Below are 17,700 nucleotides of genomic sequence, written 5' to 3' on the forward strand. Positions count from 1 at the left end.
GTGGTTGAATTATAAAAAAGAAAATGCAACATAATTTATGCGATTAACAACTGAATTGTAACCGCATGAAAAACGAACCGCATAAAAAACCAAAAAAACTGCACATCTAAAAAACCGCACCGTTCGATTTTATAGTTGGAAAAAACCACATTTTTGGTTTGCGTTCGGTTTTGACCAAAAACCACATCAAACCGCACCATGCTCACCCCTAAATATGTAGACCTATTTTTTCACCACCCACATTCCATTACATCATTACATGAATAATTTCACCAATGAGTAGCGTAAATTGGCTTAGGCGGTAAGCTGAAATCAAGAAAAAAATATATCATGTAAGGTTTATCTTTCTTATTTTTCTTATTATGTTTGTTAGTTTATAATCTAATGTTTTGTAATTTAATTTTTAAATAATGAAATTTTTAGTTTTTATCTAAATTAAAATGGTTAAATAGAATTAAAAAAGTGTGACATGATAAACCATGCAAAATTGCAAATATGTAGGAGAGATATGGTAAAAATGAGATGTCTAAAGGCTTGAATGGGAAGAAAATCGGTGTATATGATGCTTAAACGAGATAACCTAATGGCTTATCGCTATTCAATATGTGTTGAAATGAGTTTGTGTTATCGGACCAAGTAAAATCTAAGTCAAATATATTGGTTAAAATATTTTTTACCGGTTTTATGACCATGGTTCAACCCGGTTTTAGTCAAACCATCTAATTCTATTCGGTCTAAAAATTGACATAAACCTGATGATACTTGAACCGTTTTTCCCCGGAGCCTGATTCAATCGGTTTGACCGGCCGCTTCGAACCAATTTTTAAAACATTGGACACCACTCCCTTTAGTCTTAAAACATTAGGTATCAATTTGTAAAAAAAAAAAAACCTAGGGACTTATAATGACAAGGGATAGATAACCTGGGGAAATTAAGAAAAGCGCCTCCAAAGCGGTAGAGCGATTCTACAAGCTTCGCCTTTTTCCTGCCCTGCGTTCTTCCTTTGTAAGCTCGGCATACCCGCAGTGAGCCAAAGATACAATCATCAACGAGAGTTGTTTTGATTTAAAGAAATGTTCAAGAAATCAGTGGAGGCAAAAGCGCAGCAGCGATTATCGGGTGCAGATCGTAAGAAGTTGAAGCGAACCATCAAAGAACGCTTCCCGGCTGCTTCCGATTCCGACCTCGACACTTTAATCCCCCCTAAGGTTTATCTCCTTTCGTTTCGTATTTTTGTTGAATCGATTTCTATGATACAGTAATCAACACGGGGTTCCTTTTGCTTCTTCTTCTAATTGATTGGTTACGAGTTCGTCTTTGTAACATGCTATTTTGGTGAATGGTGTAGGTCCAATTTTTTAATCTGGATTCCCTTACTCTGATAATATTATTGTTGGTTCTAATGTATGTAGTAAATCAATTCGTCTTTTACTTAGTGAATAGTGGGTTGCCCTAATTATAGCCAACCATGAAGCAAAATGTTACTAATTCAAGGTAATTTGATCTTTTAGAAGCGACATTTGCTTCAATTTGGAAAATATAAAACATTTGAGATGAGAATGTTAGCACAAACACATTGGTGATGTTGGTTTTGATCATCCTGCATTTAAGAATATGAACGTGTTCGAATGTGTGTTTAAACTGATGATTTTACCACTTGATTATGACTATGATTGGAATGGAAATGGACACAAAACTTAATGGATGCATATAAATATGTTATGGTTTTCTTGTAGGTAGAGATAACAGTCTCAAAGCACCCAAACCGTGTCCTTATTTACAGTTTAGAAGGTGGATTGCCAATTTTCTTTGATGTTGATAGCAGAGGCACAACCATATTTCCAACAGGTATTCAACTACAACAAATTCTTTGAATTAGGTCAATAGACTATCATTTTTATGCACTTGGTGAGAGGATATTCAAACTCCTAGTTACCAAATGACACAAATAACCCTAAGTTTAGTGACCTATTTGGAATATATGGTGCGCCTTTTCTAACATTATTGATCTGGAAATGCAGTGTATGCATTATGGAAAGTTCCTCATCTTCTACCCTCTTTCATTCTGAAAGGGGGAGAGGTTTCAAGATATGTGATTGGAGGGGCAGATTTGATGTTTCCGGGCATCAGTATAGATTCAGAGGGTCTCCCTGAGTTTTTAGCCGGGCAGCCATGGGCAGTTAAAGTTCCTGGGAATCCAGCTCCAATTGCAGTCAGTTTCTACACTATTTCTTCCGGAACTTTCTAGAAATATTCAAATATGTAATTTTTCTTTTTCTTTTTTATAGGTTGGGTCTACCTACATGAGCAGCTCTGAGGCTTTAAAGGCTGGTCTTCGTGGAAAGGCTTTAAAGATTAGTCATCACTACCGAGATGCTCTTTGGTAAATACAAGAAAAGCAATTGACTTTCATCCTTTTTTTTTATTATAAATGTAGTCCAAATCGACTCATTGAACTTACTGATAAACTGAAATTCCATATATGTCCTTAGGGAATCAGCTGAAGGTCGATATGTGCCCAATGCTGGGTTTCTGGAAGATGTAGTGTTTGGGGATCCTTCTCTTTCAACTACTGATGCCATAAGCGATCATGAAAATAATGCAGACAACCAAGAATTAGAGGTGGCCAATGCCATCATTGATGGCCTGGATGATTCATCTTCAAACACAAATATCTCCCAACAAGTAATCACTGATCTTGATAATCTAAAGGTAACAGAAAATGTTGAAAGTGATAAGGGCACTGCAGCAGAAGACCAAAATACCCTTTCAGTTGAGGACGTAGATGCACTTTTGGACAAATGCCTTTTGCAAGCTTTTTACACTACCATGAAGGATAAAGATCTTCCTATTGCCGGAAGTACATTATGGTAAGTATCTGATATATATATATATATATATATATATATATATATATATATATATATATATATATATATATATATATATATATATATGTTTATGTAATATATTATAGTTTCATGTCTGAATGGTTTATGACACTTTTTATTTCTGTTGCAGGGCGAATCATGTCTTACCTTGTAGGCCATCGGGAATCGTGTTGGATATAAAGAAATCTTCACACAAAAAGTTATCAAAATGGTTACAATCCAAGTCTACTGAAGGATTGGTAAGCCGAATGACTTTCAAGATTATGTTTTCCTCATCTCATGTTGACTTTTGTTGACTTGCAGATATCATCAAAAGAAGATAAACACAAAAAAGAAGTCATGGTTTTGTCCATTAACCGAAAGCATCCGGTTTACACTTCTTTTAAACCTGAAAAACAACAAGTGGAGAAAACCGAACAAACCGTTGATCATCCCAGTAATGAAACCGATCTCAACACAACAATGGAGGTCATAGAGATTTACAAACCAAGTGTTCATGTGAATCCGATTTTCACCTCCGTGGGGGCCGACACCCGCCAGCTGTACACCGCATCTGAGGCAAGCGAAGTGGTGTTTGCCTACGTGGAAAAGGAAAACCTGGTCAAACCGACAAATAAGTCGATTGTTGTTTTGGATGCGATCTTATGCGATGCGTTGTTTAAGGGAGCTATTAAGAAAGGATCGACGTACCCTTCGGAAATACACAAGAAGGATTTGGCACCGACATTTATAAACAGAATGCAAGCGCATCACCAAGTGACGAGAGGAAAGGAATCGGTTGTGAGAAAAGGTGGTTTGAAGGCGATGCAGATAATGACGGAAAGAAGGCAAGGAAACAAGAAGGTGACGAAGCTCTCCGGAATGGAATCGTTTTTGATTGATGCCGACCCGTTGGCATCGGAATTGCAGAAGAAGTTTGCTTGTAGTACTTCCGTCACCGAAATGCCAGGTACTTTGTAGTTGTAATAGTACAGGACAAAACAGAACAGGTTGTGTTGTACTGTGCTTGACCGAGATTTTTGTCCTCCACCCAAAAGGTGGGACAGGGACATGGACTTTGTCTTGTCTGTGCAAAAGACGTAAAATGCCCTCCTCATTCTAACTTTTTGTTGTTGTTGTTGTAACCAGGGAAGAAGGGGTATGAGGTTCTTGTTCAAGGCGGGGTGATTGATGTACTTGCTAGATATCTCGTTGAGCAATATGGGATCCCAAAGAAATATATTGAGGTTCTGGATAAAACAGCAAGGAAATGAAGATGTTGCTCATAATGTAGATGCTATTTTGCATATTATCTATGTTTTTGACAATGTCTAGGATTTTATGAAATTTTACATGAATTTTCGTAATCGCATGATATACAAGTTACCGATGCATTCATTATTTGCCACATATATATACATGAAAGTGTGAGATCGAATAAAGACAAATAGGTGGAAGTTTGGAGTGGACCCCCAAAATTGTTGCCGAAAATTTTATACAATAAGTTTGGTTTTCTGAATATATAATGTGTGAAGCTTAGTTATTAGGACTTGTTTCAATTTTGGGTGGTCAATTAAAGTCAAATAATAAAAATCCGGTATGTATAACTATAAACTAAGTGTAAAAAGTCTCGGTTGCCCCTTATGTTACAAATGTATTAATTCATATATTTTCATATTTTCCGTATGCAAAATGTTATTATATAGGGATGGAATATGTGAGTGACAAATGGACCCAAAATCTGAAGTATACTTGTATTATGAAAAATAAAACTACATTACATTAAAGAAAATAAAAGGCATATAAAATGCAAATTTGCTCACGTCAAATTCTTTTGGGATTGAGCAAATGTGTAAATAATGTGTTTGTTTTTTGGTGCAGATATTTGTTTATACATTTAATTTTAGGATTGGGCGATTAAATGAAAAATATATTTAGTTTTATACATATTTATGAGAAGATTATGAAGACACGAGCTACATAATTGAGAAAATTAAGTCGATCGTATCATCAGATCATGTCATCAGATCCTTAGGGATAGCTGATATTCACCACCTTCTCGTCTGTTTCCTAGAAACTTAAGACATGATAAATAAGAAATCAAGTCGTTTCAAAACGCAATTCCAAACAAAGCGTAAATCGTACGATATTTGATATTCACCACCTTCTCGTCTGTTTCCTAGCGGCAATTCTTAAGTCGATCATGTCATCAGATCCTAGGGATAGCTGCACTGTTTATATTGGTAACTTTCAAATCTAACCTTAACACAGTTGCTACATTTCGACCATTAGTCGAGTAATTTGATTGCATTTTGTGTGGGATTCTAAATACCAGTCCCAACAATCGGGATTATTAGCGCTAATTGTTTGTATTGCAATTAATTTTGGTTGATTGATTTTTGGACTGGAATTAAGCAAAATTCATTTTCTTAAAAATCTTCTTACCATGTAAAATTCTGATTGAGAATCAGAGTTTTGCGTTTTCAAGTTTACAGGTAGATCACATTTGCTTGGCTAAACGTTATTATGTATGCTTTCAAACTTGTCTTCTTCCTGAATTCTTGTTCTATGACATGATCTGGTTCCCTTTTTTCTATAACTCTTTATACTTTTGGTTGAAAGATGATTGTTGGTCAGTTAAAGCTCCTTAATTATGTCATTATTTAGTTATAACTGATGTTTTTATTATTATTACTTTTTATACAGGTAATTTGGATGAGCGAGTAAGCGATAGGGTTTTATACGATATACTTATTCAAGCTGGTCGTGTAGTTGATTTGCACATTCCTCGAGATAAAGAAACTGATAAACCAAAAGGCTTTGCGTTTGCAGAATATGAAACAGAGGAGATTGCTGATTATGCTGTCAGGCTTTTCACTGGGCTTGTCACCCTTTACAATAAAACCTTGAGATTTGGGGTGACATATATTACTTTCCTCTTTAAACTCAATGAGTGAATTTCATACATTTTTTTATTATTATTTCATATTCATATGATGATTGATAGATGAAGTTGAACAGATATCTGGACAAGACAAGGACACCTTGAACTTGCAAGCACAATCCATGTCCATGCTCACATATACCTCTACTTTTAAATCAAGCTTCCATGAAGATGTTGCTATGAGCTCTCTGTCACGATATGCACAAGGTAAAGTATCTTTATCACTTGGTTTCTTTCTACTTTTATTTTTTTGCTTCTCATTTGGGGTTTCTAAACGTTTTTTTTTCTTTTATGTAGATGAAGATTTGGGGTTGAATAAAGACAAGGAGGTGTAAGTCTAGAGCACGAAGGTGTTAATACTTAATAGTATCTTTTTGACAGTTTAAAAAGTTGCTTATATGATCTTGTATTTAGAAATGTGTTCATGCATGGTTTTTTTTCCCATGTAAATAAAGTTTTGATTTCCATTGGAGAACTAAAATGATCTTGATATGTCCATTTGATTTTTCAAAAAAAAAAAGTTAGTTTAATCAATCTAAACATATCCCATCTATCTCATCCATGGAATCAATCTATCTAATCCATCCATTGATCCTACCTATCAATCCATCCATACCATTTATCTATATGTATATGATCAACCACTTGGCAATTCTTTGTTGAGTAACATGAAGTGTGGTAAATTCGACCTATTTTTTAAAATAAGTCAATTCTCTTTAAGTTTAATTTTCAATATTTAAACAAGTAGAATTAAAACATTTTGCTACAAAAACGTATTTAACGAGTGGAAAGTCATCCAAAAAAATATTTACATGCGTGTAACATCCTAAATTATTTTATATTACAACATATAACAGTAATAAGAAGTTGATTGCATTCATATCTAATATAATAGCATTAAGGAGTTTTTTGCACTCATACGTATGCCAATGATTAGTGAGTGTACTCAAGCTCCATACAATGGACTTTGTGTAAAGACTAACGACCCTTTTGTTGAGTTGTGACATGTTTCTATTACAAACAAATATCCACTTCTACTTTGTACTCCTCTCCACAACCACATTTAACCATGTGTGAAATTCCCTGATCAAACAAAACATCATTTTAATCAATCTTTTCTTTCATTTTGCACAAAAAACTGATTCTTTTGAGTTTTGACTCGAACACATTGTTTTTTGGTAAAAATAAATAAATCAATTCCACGTGTTGTCTACCTTAATAGTGTCGATTTGGTTTTGCATAGATTCATGATACTGAGTTTCTCCAGATTTGTCAGAAATAAGAGCTTGAAGCTCCTCTTCCAGGGTCTCACTAGGCATATCCCTTAGTTCTGGCTGCAACCCACAAAAATAGCAACATACTATACTTACATGTATTTAACCATAATAGTAATATATGACTTGATACTTGTAAAATGTACTTTATATTTCACCCCTAATAGTAACATACTTACATTTCTTTACCAATAATAAGCTATAATAACTACATTGCTATAATGAGTATGAGATAAAGTGCATTGAAAACTAACCTTAAAATTTATGTGGAATTGGGACCAAGTAGTAAACAAAGATGACAGAAAAGAACTAAAATGTATGTTATGAAAACTAACCTTAAAATTTTCAACTCTACCCTTCAGTTTCTCCAATGATTCCTTCACCTGTAAAAAAAAAAGACTTGTGAACAAACCAGCACTTTGAGATTAAATATTAACTCACATCAAAAGGATATTTATTTTTAATTCTGTTAACATGAGAAGGTTAGATTTTTGCGTAAACCTTGTGATGTTCTGAGGCAAGTTCAGATCTCATTTGTGTTAGCTTGTCAAATTTAGCTTTGGCAGCATCAACCTTTGTCATTGTATTGTTGTATGCATCATTCTAAACATACAAAAGTATTTAGAGTAAATATTAACTTGCATTAAACTAAGCTTTCATCCAAGGATACATACCAGATTTCCACTTGTGACTAGGGTTGTAAAATCATAGTTTCCTGTGACATAAGTTTCAAAGTTTTCATTATTATGTCTTCTTTCAACGATGTTCAACTTGGAAATGAATTTATACCTGAAGATTTAGTATCCCTGTGGTCAATTCGTGTGTTGACCTGTAACATGTTAATTCAACATTAATAGGGGCAATTCCATCACTAGATAGTAAATAAAGTTTGTTGCTATCGTGAAAAGTCTTAACATAAAGTACATTGCCTATACAGGTAGAAAGACAAAGAGTAAAGTATGTTGCTATTGCTTGCAAGTTGACCATGGAACACATATAGATCATAAATTACCAAACCATGCTCTCCAATCTCTGAACTAGACTTGTATGAATCCAACCAGTCCTATGCAATTCAAGAAAGTTTATTTATTACTTGACTGTTTTATAATTTATACCACCAGTAAAAATACATAGTGCAAAGAAAAGATACAGAACCTGTTGCTCTTTTAAATTGGTGTTGATCTCCTCTTCAGTCATGCCATAGAATGCACTGTTACATTAAGAAAAGCAAATCAGCACTACATAATGCCCATTATTTATATCCATTTTCAGTATTATGTCTTTATAATTACCGCTTCTCAACAAGTTTGGTTGACAAGTTGCATCTTTCCTGTTGGATAAGCTCCAATGTCTGTTTTTTTTTTTGTAGAATCAAAACATAAGAAATACAGTAACTAAGACCTTATTAATCACTAACTTGACATGTTGTAGGATTATTGTAGAAATTCCACTCCAACTGAAATCATCCTTATGTAAAAACCTCAAGACTTTTCACTTATTTAGTAGAAATACCCACTTTCTGTTTTATATTCATTCATTATTTCAGTAGAAATGAATCAAATAAACCCTACCTGTGAAAGTGTGGACGAATCATTTTCCAACAAAGCAATTTTATTTCGTCTTTCTAAAATCTGAGAACATATGTGTTCCTTTCCCTTCATCAATAGGTCAGAATCCTCCTTTAGTAGCTTTGTTTCAGATTTAACTGCAAGTTTCACAGAATTGAGTGTTACACATGTACGTCATCCTCATTTTGTTTCCAGAAATGTGAATTTTGAGTTAGAATACAAGTTTTGAGATAATTTGGTAGGAATGAAAAAATAAATGTCGTAGTTAATAACCACATTAGACTTGTCTAATAATGAGTTTATGATGGATGATAACGAAATCATGGTAAGAGATTTATCCTCTGCTATCAAAATTTGAAAAATACGACCAAATGGAAACCATATATTCGTTTAATTAAGCAATGTTGCAAAAGGACATCGTATTAGGGTTTTTCCTATCTCGGTATTTCAATAACTCGCACCATGAGCAATTATAGAACAATACTACGATCCTCGACAAGATGCTAGAGTTAAACTAACATTGATCAGATCCAAATTTATATAATTAGGCATCAAAAAACTACAATTATAACTACAGCAAAGCGTGAACATACGCTTCTGAATATATTTGCAAACGAAAGTAGAAACTCAGATACCTAAATCAACCTCGTTCTTCAGAGTCTGAATAGTAGTGATCTGTGTTTGCTCTTCGGCAGAAACCTTCGCTGCTTGATCCTCAACGTCTTCAATCACATCATCATACAAAATAAAAACACATCATCAATTCATCACTTACAAAATACTAATTACCAAACAATTTGGCAATTCAATAATGTATAGAGGGATTCACCGTTCATATGAGAGCGTAAAGTTTTCATGTACTGTAAGTACTCCTCCATCCTCGAAATCTTCAACAACCTCACGTAACAAAAATATATCAATCTGTAATGTGATTCACAATCAATTAATCTACCTCAGTAGTTCCAGTTCTATCCGTAGAAAAAGGGTGGGAGAAGGAAAAGAAAAATATTTAAAGAAGCCGATACACCTTATTTTATTTTATTTTAAATTACAATGGTAGTATTATATATGGCAAAATGCATAAAAAAATTAAACTTATATAAAATTTTTGAATTTGACATTGTGTTTAGTTTTTCTCAATTAAGTAAGTTTATGTTTTTGTTGTAAATTTAACCAATTAACCACTTAGGAGTTTCACGTTCTTACTTTCCCTCTTATTATTATTATTATTATTATTTTTATTATTATTATTATTATTTTAAAGCATTATGATAATATGCAATCACTTTCCAAAAGTTGTTTAAGTGGTCAATAATCTAATGGTGGCGTAAGTAATGCAAAAAAGGTTTCTTTAGGAGTTGTTAATGTGGATAACATTTCTTATTTTGCTTAGTCATTTTGGGATTATTAACCATTTGAATGATCTTGGGAAACCATTACACAAAATTGTGATTCATTGAGAGAAGTAGAGAATAAGATATTAAGGAAAGTGAGTACATATGTTCATAAGTTCAATTTAACTCAAATATTTGCCAATTAGGATCATATATATAAGTCATATTGTTTTTTGCTTAGTCAGCAAATAAGAAACATAAAAACATAATACAAATTGGTCGATTGGTTAAATTTGCAACACACATTTAAACTTAGTGATTTAATTAAGAAAAAAAACACATTTTCAAAATCAAAATTTTATATAAACTTAATGTATTTTTTGCAATTTTCCCTTTTATATATATATATATATATATATATATATATATATATATATATATATATATATATATATATATATTGATTGTTATTCACAATCACAACCAACCCAAATATTCATTAAAAAACTAATTTTTATTTTTCGGTCTATACAACCCCACTAAATCTAAATTTTCATTCCCATTAACAACCCAACCAAAATCATTTTTTTATTTACATAAAATTCATAATTTTTATTATTATACTATTTGTTTTTTCAAAACAACTAATTTATTTATTTAAGATACAAAAATATTAAAAAAATAGACATAAAAATATATAACATTTATCAAACATACTTAATAAAAATGATAAATTAAGTTACAAATATAACATTAAATATAAAATTACATATTTAGAAGATGCAAAATACATATTATTGACTAGTTGTTGTTTTTCGATGTTTTATGAGGTTTTGAGATGTTCAAGTGACATATGCTTGATTTAGATCTGAAAAAAAAAATGCGAGTGTTCATAGTATTGGCTATTTGAATAATCTTGATAACTATCAAAATTCAAACAAAGTATTTGGAAATGAATGATTCATAAGAGTGGAGGGTATGGGAGGGATGTTTTCCTCATTTTTTGTGGGCCAAACCATCATTTCCCTCACTTTCCTTTCTTTCACCTAAAACTTACGGAATGGGTGAGAAGCTCCCGTCATTATTTTTTTTATTTTTTTAAAAAAATATATATTTCATACATATATTATACTCATTTTGTAGGGAATTATAAACCATAAATTTTGATATATTTTTTTAATAGGTATATAATTTTATAAATATTAAAAAAGATTAAAAAAACACGAAGAGAGAGAGTGCAACACCCCCTCCCCCACCTCTTTCCCGCGGGTTGCTTCCCTCACCCAATGGATGGTGTTCTAGTACGAGGGAAAGCTACCATCTCCCCTTTCCCGCTATGATACCGTCCGACTTAATATAAATTACGAAATATAAAAGATTATAAATAGGGAATCAGAACTGACTTGAAAGTATGTCGATATTATAGTCTATTTATAAGATAAAAAATTATGAACTTGAATAACATTTTTATACTTTTTTTATATTGTACATTTCTAGAAGATAAGAAGTTATAGTTTCTTGATTTTCAAACTAAAAAGGATATTCTTTATTTTTATTCTAAAACTATATAAAACAATTATTATACAAAACAATTATTAATAAGAAAAATAGGCCGAATGAGTTAAATTGTAATGAAAAAGGATATTCCTTTTTTTTTATTTAAAACTATATATAAAATTAATATTTTAATAAATGAATAAATTTATTATCTTATTGACAAGTGTGATAGTATTATAACTCTTCATTAATTACTTGTCGATATATTTATTATCCATTTTAAATTTCAAATTTTAAATTTCCTATTCTAATTACATTAATTTAATAATTGATTCTCATTTAATTTCAAATTTCTCACTATAATCATATTAAATTAATAACATTAAATTAAAAATAAAATAAAATTAATACAGATTATAAGGTGATATACTCCCCATATTTATTTAAATCAACGATTATAATTTTATATAACTAAAAAATATCTTTTAAGTAACAATTTATTTAAAATAATTGATTATTAATTTTGATGTTTTAATATGAAATTTTAATTAATGTTATAACCGTGTTGGTCATGGGTTATAAACTAATATTATAATAAAAAATAGTACAAAATGAGGTTTGAGGCAGAGTACCATTCGTTATCATTTGGAGAACTTTTACTTATTTTAATATTTTTATACAACCAACCCATTCATTTATTCATGAATGAGATGATTTTAATAGCAAAGTTGATTTATATACATCATCCCCAAATAGATACATTAGTTTATAATTTGAAATTTAATCCCCGAATAGATACATTAGTTTATAGTTTGAAATTTAATTAAAGATACCGTAATCTATTTTTGCCTAGTTCAAGTTTGGAATTTGAAGATGTCAATTGGGGATCGATTTGGGGCACAACTGTTTAAATTGTTAACATTTAAAAAAACTATAAAAGTACGTTCACACTTTATACAAATTTGTTTGAAATTATCTTAAGAAAAATAGGCAATGTAGCTACTCTTTGGGACTTCTAAATTCAAGAAAAAAAAAATCATATACTGACCACTAAATTTATAAAGTCCTCTATATTGCATTTAGACTTGTTTACTTGAAAATACGTATTTACACATAAATTTCGAAGTGTTATTAACTATGGGTAGTAAGCAGGTCTCACTACTGAAAGTTTATGTATGTATCATTAGCAGAACATAATTTACAATAGAATGAGAATTATTCTCTTACTTTTTGTTCTTATATATCCTTCTACCTAATGAAATGGTGACATGTGTAACATTTAATGCTCATTTAATTAGATCGGCTCTAAAGAGGGGCAAAAAGTGCAACCGCATCAGGCCCGAAAGAAAATAGGGCCCTAATTTCTAACGAAATTATCTAGAATATTTAATATATAATATTATCTTATCCAAAATTGACATACTTATATGCTAGCTTAGTTGGGAAAATTGGGCGCCATGAATCCTTTACTTCCGATTGATCTGCATTCGAGCTTTCTAACAATTTTTTACAATTTTTTTTTCAATTAATCATTTATACGATTTGCTAGTGAAGTTACACTATTGGTCCTTGCGTAGTTGCTCATTTTCCTACAACATCTCATCTCTTATTTTATTTTCCATCATAGTTTCCTAAATTTACACAAACTCACCCCTCTAGTCTAAAAATACACATTTGTATTATGTTATTTAATTTCATTCACAATTCTATTTTTCCCTATGACATTCAAGACCCACGTATTTAAATATAACACATGCTTTTATAATATTAATTAAATTCTTATATATATATATATATATATATATATATATATATATATATATATATGGTTGTCATCATTTAATACTCTATATGGTTGTCATCATCTTAATTAAAGTTATACTTACGGTTCACAATGTCACATAAAAGACTTAATAGATTGACAACGATAATTATTGAGAGCGATATATCAAAGAGTATTAATTATAAGAGTTTGTGGATAATTTTGCTTTAAGAAATAGTAGAAGAACATCTATTGACTTATCGTATGATAATATATAGTATCGTTATTTTATTTGATTATTTTTATAACGTTTATCGACTTATCATATTATTAACAAATTTTACTAATATATATATATATATATATATATATATATATATATATATATATATATATATATATAGAGAGAGAGAGAGAGAGAGAGAGAGAGAGAGAGAGAGAGAGAGAGAGAGAGAGAGGCCCAATTTCGTCCAGACCCTCAAAATCTAAGAGACGACCCTGAATTAGATTTAGGGGATGTTTGACTTAACTTTTCATATGCCAAAAGAACTTTTAGTAAAAGATTAAAGTCAAAAGATGTTTGGGAAAAGACTTTTAAAAGCAACTTTTGGATTTTGGATAGAAGAAAAATCAACTTTTTGGAAAAGTCAGTAAAACCTGACTTTTTGTAACTTTTTGGAAAATGACTTTTGGACTCTAAAAAGCTAAGTCAAACACTCCCTTAATGATATTTTAGGATACTAATATGACACATGTTATAATTTAAATAGGTAGGAGAATTGATAGGATTAAAAGATAGAAAGATATTTAATTTCTCCAATAGAATTTACAAAAACAGAAGAAAAAAAACATGTCTGAAAAAAAGATGTAAAATGAAAAGAATCTTTAAAAAATATAAATAAAAATAAAGATATAAAAAGTTAATTATGTAAAAAATAATTTCATAGTGACAATCATAAAAAAATTAGTAATCAATCTTTATTAAACAACTATTTGTCACTCACGCATCAAAATCCATCTCCGATCAGTTTTTTAATCAAATTCATAATAACAGTTCAAAAATATTTGAATTCGCATGGCACGTGAGATGCAACAGTCGTTTTACTACGTAAACTGATCGACTTTAAATGCATGATTTATAGTATGATTAATTTATGGTCGTATGGAGATAAAAATGTTTTGGTGTTATTGCGAGTCACATCACAATGTGAGATATTTAGTATAGTGGTCCAAATAAAAAAATTATTAGTTTTGTGGCTGAAATGGAATGCGACCTAAAACTTCCAATCAGAGGAAACGATTCATGGAGATTCGATTGGAGGAGATAGAACGCATTTAGGAGAGAGATATTATTTTCTTTTGCACGATAGAAACAGAACTGTGTGCTGCATTTCTTTGTAAGCGAATTCTGGCACTTTCCATAGAACCAAAATCAACAACTTTTGACCATTAATCGAAAACTGCGGGTCTTAAATTTTTTGAGTAAGAGACAACATGAGTTTTTGTCTTTGATTCATCGATTTTAAGACGAATTTGAACTAATTCGAGTTCGGATTTGTATACATCGTTTTTTATTTTATAAATGTCGGATACGGCGGGAAGTGGATTAGGAGCCATGGTTCCTTGGCTTCGCAAGAAGATCGTTGATCCTTTCGTTAAAATCCTTCGCAGGTAAACAACCACTCGTGTTTCCTAACAATCTTTCATTAGTTTCTGTTTTCAATTTTACCTGTTAAAGTGCCAAATTGAAGAAATGTTAAGCACGTCTTCTTTGTTTGCTGGATTAATTCGGACTATATATCACCTGTTAGCTCAGATTCAACTCAAGCAAACCTAACTTTTTTTGAATTTAACATGTACGCAAAATTATATTGCAATTAAGTTATCATCCTGTGAACTGTTCTTCCATAGGATAAGATTCCTTTTGTTCAGAAAGCTAACTCGTAACAATGAGTGTTTAAATTCTCTCAAAATTTACCCATTTTTTCTCTAATTACAAGTTGAGTGGCACTGATTTGTTTTTATTGATTTTATGACACTTTGATTTTAGGGGAGCAGAGCCTAAGCAACTGGCATTCTCAACTGCCCTTGGCATTTCATTAGGAGTGTTCCCAATTGTTGGTATGCTTTTGATTCAAATCCTTATTTATGCTTGAGAAGGAAAACTGCAATCTTGACTTATGTGCTCACATAAATCAACTCTATACAGGTCTTTATGCTTATTGAGATAAGAATGTTAAATCACATCTACTAGCAATCTAACAAGGTCATGATAATTCATGTTAAAATATACAGGGTAACTGAGTTTTTGATCATCCACTGTGGTACTTTAATTCTTCTTATAATCGATGAACTAAAGACAAAAACTCATGTTTCTTAATCAAAGAAATTAAAACATGCAATTTCAATCCATTTTGAAAATATGTTCTATTTGGTTTCAATAAAAGTTCCCGAATTTGATTCAAATATAGCATAAGATTCCTGTTCTTATGTACCTCAAAACTAATGGTCTTCCTGGATTGTTTCAAAATAAATTCAAAATTTTCTATTGTGATAACATTTAAATCCATATTTGTTTTTTACTCGTTAAATAGTCATCACAAAATATCATTTTAACTTTGATTTCAGTCCATGAATTTTTTCTATTTTGGACTTATGTGGTAAGCATTTTAGATAATGGACTTAAGTTGATACTCTTATCAAACTATGCACCAAGTAAATCATTAATTTATATTGGGATGAAAGGAATTTCTTTCTTTAGATAAGTTTTCAAATCAAACGTTATTTCTTTTAAATAATACTAATAGTTATTTATAATATGTTTTGTCCTTATTGGAAATGTTAGTTAGCTCCTACCTTTTCTTCAAAGTTGACCTTCCAACAACAATGTCATGTCATTTGGCACAATCTAAATCTTTAAAAATAAATCATTTCTTTTCTCTGAGATCAAGATTTATTTCAAAACCACCCCTAATAGTGGGTATGTCAAGTCTTGCATTACAAAACAGTATAAATCATGTTATTTACTTTTAACATTACAATACAGGATCACGTTTTTTTTTTCTCCTCAAGTAGTGGGTATGTCAAGTCTTAACTAATTTTCATTCAAAAGGGCAATATAGTAACTTCTTATATCGCAACAGGGGTGACAGTGTTCCTGTGTGGGCTAGCTATAGCAGTGCTTGGATCTTCTGTCAATGCTCCCACAGTTATGTTGGCTAATTTTATTGCTACTCCATTAGAGCTCAGGTAAAAGACAAAAATACCCTCCTCATCTTCATCACCTAAAATAGCCCTAGAAAACTTATCCATTCCTTTCCTATCTTGCATTACAAAATATTGATCCTTTTTTTTTTTAATGATTTAGTCTGATGATAGTATTTTTACGCTTTGGTGAGTTTATCATGGGTGGAGGTCATTTCCCTTTGACTTCTGATGCTTTAAAGAAGGTATTAACCGGTGAAGCTTCTATGGAGATCTTTCGAAGCCTCCTTCATGCGGTATGTTGCATATTTACAATTTTACCCCTACAAAATTTCACATTAAACTCGTTTCCTTCAAATGCGTGATACAAGTTAAACTTTTATTTTTTTACAGTTGTTGGGGTGGTTGGTTTTGGCACCGTTGATCCTAGGGGCACTTTACGTAATTCTTTTACCTGCTTTTGTGATTTTAGTGCATAAATTCAGTAACACTTCAGGCCCAAAATTAGCCTCACCATCCAGCACAGAATTAAAGCTTAGGGTGAGGGATACTTAAACAACACCACCAAAATGTCGCATAATTCTTTTAAGTTTTTTGCATTTGGGAGAAAGAGAAATTATTCAATATTCTTTTTCAATTTGTAAGTATATATATGTAAGGCTAATAAATTGTTTAACTTTGTATGTGTGGAATAAAACTAATGGATTTAGATTGTTGAACCTTCCATTCTCAATAATAACAATATTTTATGGAGATTTTTTTTTTCTGTTGGCATCTATTAGACAAGTTTTTAGTGAAAATTTTGGATTTTATAGATCTGAATATTATGTTTGGTTTTTATTTTAGTTAGAGCTCATATTCAATCTGAGACTACATTTTTTTTTTCTCTAAGTGTTAATATGGTTAGGTTCAAGTAATGAAAGTAGAAACAAAGGTAAACGTAATAAACAACTTCTCCATAATAACTAGAAAGGTTACCGGGGGCCAGAAGTTTTCAATGTTGTTTCCGAATCGATAAATATGACAGACGTAGAAAGTGCAAGGATGACAAACCCGGGCTTTGCCCCGGACCGTTTTGTTCATGTTTTTATGAAAAAATGTAAAAGTTTTGAGTGCAAGGACCAGAAGTGTGAAAATGGCTAATGAATTAAAGCGGTAGGAATTAGCAAGTTTTTAGAAAAGGGATCAAAGTTGTCGAACCGTTAAAGTTTTGTGGCCAAACTTTAAATATTAAAAGGTTCCTAAA

At 31.3% G+C, this 17,700-nt stretch overlaps 4 protein-coding genes across 4 annotated transcripts; 3 read left to right on the plus strand and 1 right to left on the minus strand.

The window, feature by feature from the left end:
• The first annotated feature begins 953 nt into the window (after positions 1-953).
• LOC145080063 (eukaryotic translation initiation factor SUI1 family protein) lies at positions 954-4,272 on the plus strand. The gene is made up of 8 exons (XM_079023146.1): positions 954-1,209; positions 1,738-1,849; positions 2,023-2,213; positions 2,290-2,384; positions 2,494-2,871; positions 3,023-3,131; positions 3,196-3,841; positions 4,021-4,272. Exons 1-8 carry the CDS (start codon positions 1,075-1,077, stop codon positions 4,143-4,145), a joined length of 1,791 nt encoding a protein of 596 aa, XP_078879272.1. The 5' UTR covers positions 954-1,074; the 3' UTR covers positions 4,146-4,272.
• A 588-nt stretch (positions 4,273-4,860) lies between these two features.
• LOC145067906 (spliceosome-associated protein 49-like) lies at positions 4,861-6,313 on the plus strand. The gene is made up of 4 exons (XM_079014934.1): positions 4,861-5,114; positions 5,578-5,789; positions 5,893-6,022; positions 6,113-6,313. Exons 1-4 carry the CDS (start codon positions 5,075-5,077, stop codon positions 6,148-6,150), a joined length of 420 nt encoding a protein of 139 aa, XP_078871060.1. The 5' UTR covers positions 4,861-5,074; the 3' UTR covers positions 6,151-6,313.
• Positions 6,314-6,666: 353 nt separating this feature from the next.
• On the minus strand, positions 6,667-9,665 carry LOC145067912 (tropomyosin). Its single transcript, XM_079014940.1, has 12 exons — positions 9,487-9,665; positions 9,293-9,379; positions 8,661-8,794; positions 8,382-8,440; positions 8,245-8,299; positions 8,102-8,152; positions 7,879-7,918; positions 7,764-7,804; positions 7,591-7,692; positions 7,425-7,472; positions 7,030-7,149; positions 6,667-6,898 (listed from the first exon to the last, which is right to left on the minus strand). Exons 1-12 carry the CDS (start codon positions 9,533-9,535, stop codon positions 6,830-6,832), a joined length of 855 nt encoding a protein of 284 aa, XP_078871066.1. The 5' UTR covers positions 9,536-9,665; the 3' UTR covers positions 6,667-6,829.
• Positions 9,666-14,595: 4,930 nt separating this feature from the next.
• LOC145080079 (E3 ubiquitin-protein ligase) lies at positions 14,596-17,220 on the plus strand. The gene is made up of 5 exons (XM_079023147.1): positions 14,596-14,921; positions 15,301-15,371; positions 16,394-16,499; positions 16,618-16,750; positions 16,848-17,220. The coding sequence occupies exons 1-5, from the start codon at positions 14,833-14,835 to the stop codon at positions 17,007-17,009; spliced, it is 561 nt and encodes a 186-aa protein (XP_078879273.1). The 5' UTR covers positions 14,596-14,832; the 3' UTR covers positions 17,010-17,220.
• Positions 17,221-17,700: the final 480 nt, after the last annotated feature.

Source organism: Lactuca serriola, chromosome 1 (assembly GCF_051521515.1).
Source record: "Lactuca serriola cultivar US96UC23 chromosome 1, Lser_US96UC23_V15, whole genome shotgun sequence".
In the NCBI taxonomy this organism is placed as follows: Eukaryota; Viridiplantae; Streptophyta; class Magnoliopsida; order Asterales; family Asteraceae; genus Lactuca; species Lactuca serriola.

Bases quoted from the DNA above. Each gene is read 5' to 3' on its own strand.
- LOC145080063 (XM_079023146.1), top strand. From the start codon at position 1,075: ATGTTCAAGAAATCAGTGGAGGCAAAAGCGCAGCAGCGATTATCGGGT. The intron at 1,210-1,737 runs GTTTATCTCCTT...GTTTTCTTGTAG, and splicing joins ACACTTTAATCCCCCCTAAG to GTAGAGATAACAGTCTCAAA. The intron at 2,872-3,022 runs GTAAGTATCTGA...TTTCTGTTGCAG, and splicing joins ATTGCCGGAAGTACATTATG to GGCGAATCATGTCTTACCTT.
- LOC145067906 (XM_079014934.1), top strand. From the start codon at position 5,075: ATGTCATCAGATCCTAGGGATAGCTGCACTGTTTATATTG. The intron at 5,115-5,577 runs GTAACTTTCAAA...CTTTTTATACAG, and splicing joins TAGCTGCACTGTTTATATTG to GTAATTTGGATGAGCGAGTA. The intron at 6,023-6,112 runs GTAAAGTATCTT...TCTTTTATGTAG, and splicing joins TCTGTCACGATATGCACAAG to ATGAAGATTTGGGGTTGAAT.
- LOC145067912 (XM_079014940.1), bottom strand. From the start codon at position 9,535: ATGGAGGAGTACTTACAGTACATGAAAACTTTACGCTCTCATATGAAC. The intron at 9,380-9,486 runs GTGAATCCCTCT...ATGTGATTGAAG, and splicing joins TTTACGCTCTCATATGAACG to ACGTTGAGGATCAAGCAGCG. The intron at 7,473-7,590 runs GTTTACGCAAAA...TTTTTTTTACAG, and splicing joins TTGCCTCAGAACATCACAAG to GTGAAGGAATCATTGGAGAA.
- LOC145080079 (XM_079023147.1), top strand. From the start codon at position 14,833: ATGTCGGATACGGCGGGAAGTGGATTAGGAGCCATGGTTCCTTGGCTT. The intron at 14,922-15,300 runs GTAAACAACCAC...CTTTGATTTTAG, and splicing joins TTCGTTAAAATCCTTCGCAG to GGGAGCAGAGCCTAAGCAAC. The intron at 16,751-16,847 runs GTATGTTGCATA...ATTTTTTTACAG, and splicing joins TTCGAAGCCTCCTTCATGCG to TTGTTGGGGTGGTTGGTTTT.